A 12,673-nucleotide genomic window follows, 5' to 3' on the forward strand; every position below is an offset into this window, starting at 1 on the left:
AGCTATAAGAAAATAAATTTTTCAAAAACCGCCCTTTTCGGCTAACATTTTCTTTCAGGGGAAAGGCCTATTTTCTTTCCAGTATCTTTGCCCAAGTCTGTACTAAAAACCTACATTTGGGGTTCAAAGGGAAAGTTGAAAAACGGTCCTTCAAAGACTTGCCCGGTTTGAATTTTTAAATTGGGGGTTTCTTCCCCCCCTTTAAATCCAAAATTATGTAAAAAGGCCCCTTATATGTTGTTTTTTACTGAGGAAAAAAATTTTCCCTTCGTTTTGCCCAAATTTAGGAATTTTATAAATAAATGATTTTGTGAGACAAATTTAATCCCCCTTTTAAATAAAACCTGTTTTTAAAGTCCCTTTTAAAGTACCTGAATTGAAGAAATTTTTACAATAAAGGGGAAAACGTTTAAAACCGGGGTTGAATTTGATATTTTCCCAAGAAAGGCATTTAAGAGGTGTTTTAAAACTTTTTTTAAACCTACAAATTTTTTCAAGGATTTTTTCATTTTATCACAAAAGTTTTTTCATTTTAAAATGAATAAAAAAACCCTAAAAATTTAACCCTAAACAAGAGGACATTAACTTAATGCAAAAAATTTAAAAAAAACCGGATATTTTAAACTTTACAAGGGCCCTGTTTAAATACCCCAACAACTTTTATAGAATCTGTTCTTTTCCCAAAAACAGGAAAGTTTCCCAAACCAACTGTGGGAACCCCCTTTTAAAAAACCAAGAAACCAAGTTACGCACTGGAAAACAACAGAAGGCTAAAAAAAATGCACGCTTATTTTTTAAATTTCCCTTTAAAAATATGTAAATGTAAATAAACGAGCCAATATCCGGTACTCACTTTAAACCATACAGTATTGAAATATATAGAAAAATGAGTTGATGACTGATTGAAATAAATGATACAGTTGATTGAAATCAGCGGAAGTAGTTATCACAATAAATGATACACATTGTTTTATAAAGCAGGGCTTTTTTTCACAGTTTGGGGAAGCAGCCCAGCCCTTAATTTTGGGGAAGAATTACATGGTATATTTGCAAAAGGGGAAGAAAAAACTTAATGTAAATTCAATTTTTTGGGAAAACTGCATGATTTTAAAGAAATTTTCTTTGGGGAAGCAGCCCTATACCGGCCCCTGTTATAGAAGGTAAAAAGGCCCTGTAAAGGGCTGCTATATAAACCATACAGTGATTTCGTTTATACACGTATTATAGAATCTAAATTGCTCCCTGCCCTGGTTTATTTTCACAATGAAATAAAATCATAAAAATGGCCAATACCGATGTTTATCTCAAATTAAAAAAAATGAAAAAAACTACATGCTGATTAAATATCAACTTAGTTGTATAAATTAATTATAATCCTCAAAACTGCACTCAGAGAATGTTGATCAAATGAACGCTGATGTTTGTCGCGAAAACTTATTACGAAACACAAAAGGTAAAAGATATCATGTGCCTGCAGTTATCTGAATTCTGCAACAAGGAAACATAAATTATTTGAGAAACGCTGTGTCTTTACCTGTTTACAGTAGATTTAACCTAAGATAAAATAAATCTTATCCAAAATAAATTTAAACTGTTGGCGCGTTCCCACTTTTTGCTTTCGCGCCAGACGGAATCAGATCCGGGTTGTCCAAAAACAATAATTTTAATCGAACGAAATCGCAAACGAAATTCCCTCTTTAAACGAAATAATTTTACCATGATATCGGCCCGTGAGCGGGCCGACAGCGTTTATAGTTTTTAATATTGAAACAAAGAGACATCGAAAATAGGATTTTATAACAAGTTCCTGAAGAATTTTACCACTGAATAATTAATATTCTTACTATTTTTACCAAAAATGGCCGTATGATGATATAACGGATATATAACGGATAGACATCGGACCGTAATGCCGATATGCCGCTCTATTACCGATATCTATCCGATTTAGTTATGCTGGCTGGGATGTTAATTAATGATATACAGTCAGTGATTTTTCTCACTTAAATGGGAAGAGGCCTTAGCCTCTTGATTTTGGGAAAAATTATCGTTAAAACTGCTGATTTGGGAAGTAAAAAAGCTGGTTTAAGTTCAGATTTTGGGAAAACTGCATGATTTTAAAGAAAATTTCAATTTGGAAGAGACCTTTTTTCGGAGTCTGTTATATAAGTAGGAAAATCACTGACAGTATAATGTTTAATAGATCTAGTGATAATGTTTATGATGATATCATGATAATTAATGATAATGTTAAAATTTGATGAAAAAGTTAATGATGATATTAGATAATGATGATGATAATCATTAATGTTAATGATGATAATGTGGATGATAATGTTAATGATGAAAGTAAGACACATGATGGTAACAAAACGATAGAAATGAAAGAAATGGAAATGATGTAAATGATGATCATTAAAATGATATCAAAAGAACTGATAAAGATAGAAATGGTGATGATGGAAATGATTAATTAGAGGATGATGATCATCAAAGATTATGATTATATAAATAGAAATAATTCAAAGGAAGGTAGGTATTCTATTGAGATTAAAATTGAGTTATATCCCCCGATCATTAGATCTACATAAAATTAAATACAGAACATATTATTTTGATTGTGAAATATTATATAGATCTACATATTAATGAAATATTGATGAAATAAAAGATGCATGTTTTGTTCATTTTTCGTATTTTCACTGTAAAACTGCTGTGAAACAAACTTTCCCTATTTTAACTGGTGATTTTTCGGGCTGCTTTCTTCTAAATTCAGTCAAAACATAAAATAAGAGGGAAGTCTTTCAAATTCAAGTCGTAGACACGTACTGTATAGTCCTACAAGAGAAAAGGTTTGTATTTGATTGGCATTCAATGAGACATGGTGAATGGAAAAAAATAAAAACATTTTGTATAACAATACATTGTCCCTAGAAATAATTTATTACTTGGATATTTGCATTTTAAAAAAGTATATGTCAGTTCTGTGGTCGGCAGAAAATGTCAGTATAAAGTGTATACATGTACATGTGTGTGTGTGGTGGGGAGGGGGGGGGGGGGTATTTATTGGCGTCCGCGCCGAAGCGCGGCGCTCTTATGGAATGAGATCAGATTTTGTGAAAGGGCGACAGCAACTTCTCGAGCCTTTTAGTCGGTCATAATAAAAGCCGAAAATTCCGATCGGTATGAGGGTGCTTGATTATTAAATAAGAATGAAATGTCGCGATATGTTACAATGAATTTTCGCAATGCAAACATTTACAAATGAAATAACCTTTTCCGTCAATAAATCGCGCTCTTCGGGGTTTTTTATTTATCATTTTGTAGTACACAGTCGGTTATCATGTCATGGTATGTTATTGTTGTACATGTATCCTAGAATGATCAGTTGATGACCTAAATATTCCAAAAACCTATTTATAGATATATCTTTTTATCACTCCTATCGGTAAATGCCGGTCTCTCCCGGTCTATTTTGACCAGGATTTACTAGTGACCGGCGAATAGTACCACACGTTTATTGTCCGGTCTCTCCCGATTTTGGAGTAGATGTTTGATATCGTTACAATTGGTAAAAAACAACAATAGCATGTTTCATTTTATCTATATGAGATAAAAACAATAAATATGTACACGGATTAATATGTAATATAAATCCGTGATATGTACAATAATTGAGAAAAAGGTACATTTTTTATGGTATTAAAATGACATTATCAACTTTGAAACATTTTATTTAATTATTCAATTTGTTATCCGTGTTTAGTAAAGATGCCGAGGAATTATTCAAAGTTACAAATTAGATTTTATGAATTATTCAATTGATCGATAATTTAAAAAATGATAAAGAAAAATACAATGTACATGTACATGGTTTAAGAATAAACAATATTATATATTGAAAGATAAACCATAATTTACTGACTTTTTCCAGTTAAGCTTTTACTTATAATCGTCGGTTAATATGACAATTGAATTCTTAAAATTTATTTTACAATTTTAATAAAAAAGAGTAGTAAAAACTCAGTATCAAAATAGCACATAAAACACAAAAAAGAATAAAAGAAAACAATATTCATAAAATTTGTATTTTTTTTAAATTAAAATTAATAGATATTACAATTATTGTATAATAAACAATTATGCTCAACATGATCAACATGGTAATATAACCAGTGTCATATTTTTACTAACTTAAAGTGTGAACAGATACCTTAAGGGGGTCTTCACTAATAGCGATAACATGTACATAATAAGGGACAAATGTGTGGTACGTGTTGATCATGCGTTACACATATGGATTATAAATGATTGCATACATGTATATCCGTTGCTATTAATAACCACGATCATAAAGAAATAACAAGTAATATTCTAATCTCTAGCATGCCAATCAAAGTTCATAATGAACAATGTCTTTCGTCCGCTCATTCATAAGTGGTATACATTTCTGGTAGTTTATAAGAATATCTTGTCATCATATGTGTACTAGTTCATCTTCACTTGCTGCATTTCTTGCTTGGACGCCCTTTGATGCTTTGCATCAATGCTTTTCTTGTCCTTTTTATTACATAGAAATATAAATCAGTGAACTATAAAAGTGATATTTCACTGTTTGAAACAGTAATTAAAATTGTCAATTTGACATTTTCCACTGTGTATAATTATGTTAGTGTTCATCCGTGCTGTTCTACAGAAATTAGAAACTTCGACGGAAGCGATTTCTAATTTCTGTAGAACAGCTACGGATGAATACTAACATATTTAGTGTCCTTATTAATATTCACTTTATTACGTCACTATCTATCCGCTTTATTAAACAATTACCTGAATGGTGATATGCATAGAAATATGCATAATTTTCGTCACTTTGGGCGCGAAGACGCATGTACCGGTTGTACCCTTGCATTTCAGTACAGCATAATTTATGGCTGATGTGAGTTTTCATTTGCTTGATATTGAAACATTTATTTTCGGAAAACATTTTGATGAGATGGACAATTGGTACTCAGTAGCTTATATCTGATATGATGTACACAAGGTAAATTGTATTATTATAGACCGTAGACGTTGAAATATGAAATTTTTTCAAAACGGCTTATAAATAATTTTTTTTATGTATATATACAGTATATGATCAGTACATGTGCTGGGATTGACAAATATACATTTTATTTGGATTTATAAGGCGTTTTGAGCTCCACACCCGAAGTGTCTGTGATGTATTTTCCAAAAAACATAATGTCTACTTTCACTTTCTGTCTATCGAAAAAAAAGAAACATGAATTTCCTCTAAGTTACAAATTAATTAAAACCTTTTTCTACATTAGTAGATGTAATAAACAAATATGACATTTTGTATTGGTTTTTACTGTTACACGTGCAGTAGATAGAATCTATATATTTTTAATTAAATCTGAACTGCATGTAGTGTACTGACCATAGGTCATTCAGACAATATTACAAACACTAAAACTTAAATTTAATGTAGTCCCTCAGATCCAATGAGTTTGTACTTGATAAAAATCTAACGCTCCCCTAAATTGAGCTAGCCTCGAGCAGAATATAAAAACTTAAGTTATTATAAATAATACCGAAGAAATGAGGATGGTAGAAAAGGGTTGATAATGTAAACTAAATATAATATACGATTATTGAAGTCAATTTAAATTGATCATGATAAAAGCGATGATGATTACAAAGAGAATGATTATGGAAATGATTAAATCTACATTAAATTTTTACGAAAATTAAAATTTTGAAGACAGGCGAAAATATTATCTTTAACATCAATATTTTTGTTAATCTATTTAAAGGTTAAAGCTAAATGTCTGGGGCCGTTTAAAATTTCTTAAGTTTATCGTTTACACGTACGTATATAAATCGTAAGCATAAATTGTACATGTATATTTTCTATATTTAGCTTGGAATTTCCGAGTACTGTTTCTAAAATTAGCTCGGGATCTAGAAATCCCGATTAGAATGTTCTCGAACATACAGCGTCATTCTATTTTTATCTCGGAATTCCCAAAATTTGGCCTACTTAAGCTTCAGCGCGATTTTATTTCGGCTATGTACATGTATATTTTCTATATTTAGCTTGGAATTTCCGAGTACTGTTTCTAAAATTAGCTCGGGATCTGGAAATCCCGAATAGAATGTTCTCGAACATACAGCGTCATTCTATTTTTATCTCGGAATTCTCCAAAATTTTACCTACTTAAGCTTCAGCGCGATTTTATTTCGGTTTACTAGGCTGCCGATTACGAACTACAGAGGCTGTATTGGAATAAGACAGATATTCTTTAATTTAAGGTATGTCAACAATATTTCACGATAAACGAAATTAAAAAGATTTTTTTCTAGGTTTTAAAATGAAGAGTATGAATATTCATCAGTTGGAATTTAAATAAATTTGAACATAGGAGTAAGTAAATAAATGTAACGCCGTCTTCCTTTCCACCATTAGGAGATAATCATTCTACAACTAGGCTATGTACAACTTTTATAAAGCTATATAACTGGTGTTGGAATTCAAATGAATCATATTACATGTATATAGGCCTACTTCCGAAACGCTTGTGTGAAAAACATATGGTAAAATGTCATAAACGGTAAATAAGGTTTAAAATGAAACAATGTTTGTTTCCCCGGCCTATCCTAAAATATATTACGTGGTTTCAGATGTAAATGTTATCTTCGATAATGAAAAACGAATGTGCATATAATTGACATCCAAAAGAAAATAATTCTGTTTCGGAACAATCATGATTGAAAATATATCTGAAAACCATTTTTAATTTAAAAATGCCCATTGATGTACAATTTAAAGCAAATGCGACTCAATGTCAATAGGTTAGCATTTTGTACTTTCGGTTTCCACAACCATAATAATAAATATACAAATAATGTATTGTTTGCTTTTGTATCTATGATTCACTTATTTTAGGTGGACATTGAATTGATATATTGGAAATAAACTTGTCAACAACTCGCAGCATTAAATTACCATTTGTTTACATGTCTAGATACCAAAATACCGTACGCCCGTTCTGTGTATTCATACTATTGTGTCCGAAGACTGACGGAAAGGGCAGAGTAGTTGCGATTGACAGCGTCAGTCTAGATACTTAAAATTCAGTCATTCATTGCATGTAACATGTAATCATTACTTGAATTGTAAATATTTTTACTTTTCTTCAAATTTTAGTTATTTTTTCTAAGGGTTGATTTTCTTGATAAACATTTTTGGCTCATCTGGAGGCTTTGCTTACAAAGTTAACTGGTGAAATTAATGTTAAGAGGTAAATAATATATTTCACCAGGTCTTCTTGTACTTTATTTTCTTTAATCTTAAAATTCATAGTACATGTATGATGTACATACAGTATCACATGATACACTTGACCTTGTAAAACACAACAAAATAAAAATGCGATTTGAAAAGGAAATAAAATATGATTTTTAAGCTAGTACTACCCACTTGAAAAAGATAAGTTTATCAAAAAGTTGAAATAAGATTATTTTAGCTCTCACGTGCTGTGATGGCAATGTGCGGTTGTAGTGTTCCGAAATTTCTGTATATATCTTTAACCAGAAGGTGGATATTGACTAGACAAAATATATTGACGTATAATACGTGTTTAAAATTATAGTTTATAAAATAATTCGTTTCTATTTTCAGGTCATAAATAAGCCAAGTGTAACGTACAAGTAATTGTTGCAATGGGTAAAAAGAAACGAAAACAGTTTTTCTTCGATGAAGATACTCCTCATGGTTTAATAAAAAGAGTTATGTTGAAGAAATACCTCCAAGCGTATATTGCAAAGACTCAAGCGTATATCGCAAAGACACAAGACGAACAATTTAACCTGAAAACTATCTATATAGATGCATTTGCCGGAGAAGGTCGCTATGGTAGTGACTGGCCGACTGAAATAGAAAAATATGGATCGCCCCTAATTGCGTTGATGGTAGTTTTAGAATTTTACTATAATCGAGATATGAAAAAGCAAGAAGGAGAAAATAAAGACGAACCAAAAGTGCCAAATAGTGGGACTAAAGTGTTGGAAGATAAAGATCAGGAAACTGGTAATAGTGAGGCAGCTGAAATGCTCGACTATGTGTCGAAAGAAAAATCAGACCTGGAAAAGGGTGGCATATGGGGTTGGACAACTTCACAATTAGAAGCGGAAGAAGAACTTGCGACTAAACTAGAGACACGGAGTCAGAGACGAGATATTTTGAAAAAATCTGCAAACATAACTTTGCAATTTATTGAGAAAGACACTGCAAAATACATGAAACTTGCTGCAAATGTAGAACTGTTGATTATTAATTTTTTTGGAAGACACTATCCAGAATACGAATATGGATTTTCTCAAGAGGAGACGAGCACATTGTTTGATATAAATACAGGTTACTTCTCCGTAAGAGTCGAAGTTAGTAACCAAGCGTTTGCAGATATATCAGCTCCAAAGATGCTTCGGGATCCATCTGTAAGAAGCCTTACATTTCTCGATCCATTTGGTTTCAAAGATACACCAATGGCTCATGTTCAACAGTTTGCTCCAGGTCCTGGAAATGAAATATTGATCAACTTCATGAGTAGTTTTGTAAACCGGTTTGTTTCAAAGTCTCATGAGCATGTTCTGCAGCTGTACGGAATACCCCTTGAGGTTGCAAAGTATTATGGCATTGATCAGTCAGATGGGGAAGAAAATGAGGATAAACTTGTCGAATTTGTGAAGCGTGTAATTCACTTCAGCCAGCCACAGAAGGAATGTGAATTTAGTAACAACATAAACAAATGTGCGCGCAATTATGAAGCCTTTCTTAAAAAGAAAATAAACTGTAAATATTCATCGCTATTTGAGCTCAAGGATAAGCAGAATACAACACTATTTCACATGGTGCATGTAACAAATCATGTTCGCGGTATAGAGGCAATGAAGGAATCGATGAACAGATGTAGCCAGAAAGAAGGCGAAATGGTTATGTCTGATTATGATGTGATATTTAAGGGACAAAAACTAAATTTTGTAAATATGGATGACGACGAAAAAGTTGCAGAGATTATCTTCAAAGAATTCAGAGGAAAGAAAAGCGTACCGATAGGGGACATCAATAGATATATTCTACTGAAAACAAATTATGTATACAGAAAAAATCCATTGAAACTACTCCAAAAGTCAGCAAAGATTACAAAAGTTGTGGACAAATTTGATAGACCTCCACAAAGAAAATACACATTCCCAGATGATACAAAGACAAAAGAACAACTAACATGGTATGTTTCATTTGCTGACGAGGAATACAGAAGTGAATCGGTTGACGGTCCAGATGTCGAAAAACAAAAACTGGAAAAGGATGTTAAAAAAAAGAGGGAGAACAAAGAAAAGAAAAAGGGAAACGAAAAGGGAAGGCGATCAAGCACACGGACAGATGAACAAGAAGAGACTTACATGACAGAGAAAAGCGAAGGAAATAGAAAAAGAAGAGGCTCTAAAAATGTCAATAATAAAAAAGCTAAGAAACGAAAGAAGCTAAGTCATGTTGAACTTGGAGATAATCATGTAAATGTAAATAACAATGGAGCTTCATCTTCATTGGTAGGGGAACTCGCTAAAGACGCAAATGGACATATATTTGGAACTCCAACACACGAACAAACAAATGAAAGACAAGGAGAGAAAGAAAATAGTGTTAGAAAATTGCGCCAATGTACATTAACTGAAACGCTCCAAATAGTAAAAGGAAAAGAAGAGACATATACAGAGAAATCAAGCAAACAACAGGATAAGAAAAGGAGGAAAAGAAAATTGAGCCCTTCATATGGAACCTTGGATCGTTTTTTAAAAAGCTAGAAAAAGATTCGCATTGAAATCATTGCTTGGGGGCTAATATCGAAGAGACACTCCAATGCAATTTGTTTGCGAGTATGTTTGCTCAACTTGTTAAGAAATTAGAACTGTTTTATGCTGAATGTGCTGTTTTTTTCTCTCTAAAAATATAAGGAAAAAATAAGCCAAAATGAGTCATGTCACAACTTAATTTACTAATTCAGATACATATTTTTACAAAGAAAATGTTTGATAAAACTTATTATAGCATGTATGCAAAATTTCCTCTTTCACTTTCAGAATGTTATTGAACCGTTGAGGTCCAACATGTTTATCTAAAAAAAAACCATTCAATCCAGAAAAGTTTAATGCATTTAACAGACATTGTAGATTTGATATAAGGGACTCCACAGAATTCTATTTTAACGTGATGAGATTGGAAATATTTCTCAAAGATTTGTGTAGGTCTGAGCATATACCCTTGGTGCAAATTTTAGATAATTCCTTTACGCTGTTTTTTCTACAATAATAATTTTTATTGTTTATTTTGATTCTCAGCATATTTCTTTATTATTTTTCGATTTTTTTGTAGTTTAAGTTCTTTTCTTAATCAATTAATTTCAAATTGTATTACTTTTCGATTGTTTTTGTAGTTTAAGTGCTTAACTTAATCAAATGTAAGTTTTTCAAATTTTATGTTTTTCCTCACAGGAAGTTGAACTACTGAAATACTGTTTGCTATCAATTTATCATTTTGATAAGATTGTGCCATTATAGCTAAAAATACAATATAATTAACTGGTTGAATAATTGATTGATCTATTTAATTTATTAATTGATTGTATAGCTTATAAATTTATTGATTATCTACAAATATGCTAATTTTTGGTTCGGCATTTTAAAATTATTTTTTCACATATATGTAGATAATATTATGTAGATATACTGCTAAAAATTATATGCGTAATTTATTGCTTAAATGAATATGAATGTTCTTTGTTTTTGTTCTGGTTTTGGAAATCCCAATAGCCGTTTTCCATTATATGTTATGTTATTCTTTGAAAGTACGTATTAATGTGTTACACGTTTGCTAATGTTTCCCGCCGTTGTGGGACTTTTGTATATATTGAAATAAGATCTTGAAATAAAAAAATAAATTATAGATGAATATAATGTCCCCTATGTAAATCAGTGAAAGTCTATTTTGGGTTCAACTTAAATATTACAAACTAATTCTAAGTCTGAAACAATCTACACCGAACTGTATGATTTATAGTGAATTATGGATAAAGCCTATTTCTATACAAATTCACTCAAGAGTGCTTTGCTACTGGTCAAAACTTCTTTCATTTAGAAGTGACAAAATATGTAAAATAGTCTACAGTACCGCTCAAGCATTACATTCTAACATAACAATATATGTAAGTTTCCATGTATAAACTTTGTCAAGAACACTTTTGATGATTTGGGACTTTCTGAGTATCTTATAAATCAGAATGTTAGTAATTTGTAAAAGTTCAAAAAAGTTGTTAAAACCAAATTAAATGATTTGTTTGTAAATGAGTGGTACAACAGTTACACAGTAGATTCATATCCTAAGTAATACGTTTTAAAAGGAATGCAAGTTTGAAGAATAGTTAGACGAACTACCTGTGGATCTTATCAAATATCTTTGCAAATTTAGAACTACAAATCACCATCTCCCTATAGTAAAGGGTCGCCATCTTGACATTGAAAGAACCTGTACTCATTGTCATAAAAACATAATTGGTACTGAAATTCATTATTTTCTTGATGGTGTTAGTTTTAAATAAATCAGAACAAAAATGTTGAGGAAATATTATTATTGTCACTCAAATGCTTATAAATTGAATGAACTAATGAACAGTAAAGATCATGTTAAATTAAAAAATTAGCTTTACTTTGTAAGAAAATCCCATTAGTTTTTAAATGAGATCTTTTTTGGTAACTTGTCATTCTCTTATTTTGTTATTTTCTATTTTACAATGGTATAACAACAATTGCATATAGCATTATTCATTATAAGTGCTGAAGTTGTGTCAATCTTGTAATTGTTTATTACCTATATTTGATGAAGTTTTTGTTTTGTCAGCTGTTTATATTCCCATGAAAATGTGTTTTCAATTAATAAAAGAATTGAATTGACTTGTGTATATGTATTTTTTAAATGAATTAAAACAGCTATAGAAATAATTGGTTGATTAATTAATTAATTAATTAATTGATTAATTGTATAGCTGATAGATTTATTTATTGTCTAAAAATAGGTTGGTTTTTGGTCATTAATTTTTGACTTACATGTAGACATACAGCTTAAATTTGTTATGTGTAATTTATAGCTTAAATGAATATGATTTTTTTAGGTCTGGTCTTGGAAATACCAATGTTATGTGATTCTTTGAAAATATGTATTTATGTATGTTACAAGTTTGCTTATGTTTCTCGTCGTTGTGGGACTTTTGTATATATTGAAGTTAAATCTTAAAATAAATTTAATTCTAATTGAATAAACTGAAAAACATGTATGCAGAATTATATAAAGCCTTAATTTGTATTTGCCAATAAGGGAGGTAAGTCTACAATGTGTATAGACAGTAAAATAGAGAATATAAGAATCCCTAAAGAAAACCCAAAACGGCAAAATTGAAAATGTTGCAGGCTCCTGTTCACGCCCCCTAGCACCGTTTTTAGCAGAATTCAACATTTTTCATAAAATGGTAAAATTTTGAATTTAGAAACATCCGCAAATGTGTTCATACGGCGGTTATCATTAAAACCTTAAATGTGTCACTTCCGTGCCTCCCAAAGT

At 30.9% G+C, this 12,673-nt stretch overlaps 1 protein-coding gene across 2 annotated transcripts in view; it reads left to right on the top strand.

Moving 5' to 3' along the window:
• LOC132749499 (uncharacterized) overlaps positions 1-10,237 on the top strand; it is a 32,339-nt gene extending 22,102 nt beyond the window's left edge. The window contains exons 1-2 of one of the 2 annotated variants that reach the window (XM_060739289.1): positions 6,099-6,315; positions 7,685-10,237. In XM_060739289.1, coding sequence (XP_060595272.1) covers positions 7,726-9,867 — 2,142 coding nt within the window. In that variant the 5' untranslated portion in view covers positions 6,099-6,315; positions 7,685-7,725 and the 3' untranslated portion in view covers positions 9,868-10,237. Of the gene's footprint in view, positions 1-6,098; positions 6,316-7,684 lie in introns of those variants that run through there. The other variant, XM_060739297.1, reaches the window with a different exon arrangement.
• The last annotated feature ends 2,436 nt before the right edge of the window (positions 10,238-12,673 follow it).

The sequence above is a fragment of the Ruditapes philippinarum genome, unplaced genomic scaffold, assembly GCF_026571515.1.
Source record: "Ruditapes philippinarum isolate M1 unplaced genomic scaffold, ASM2657151v2 ctg3169_1_1_1_1, whole genome shotgun sequence".
In the NCBI taxonomy this organism is placed as follows: Eukaryota; Metazoa; Mollusca; class Bivalvia; order Venerida; family Veneridae; genus Ruditapes; species Ruditapes philippinarum.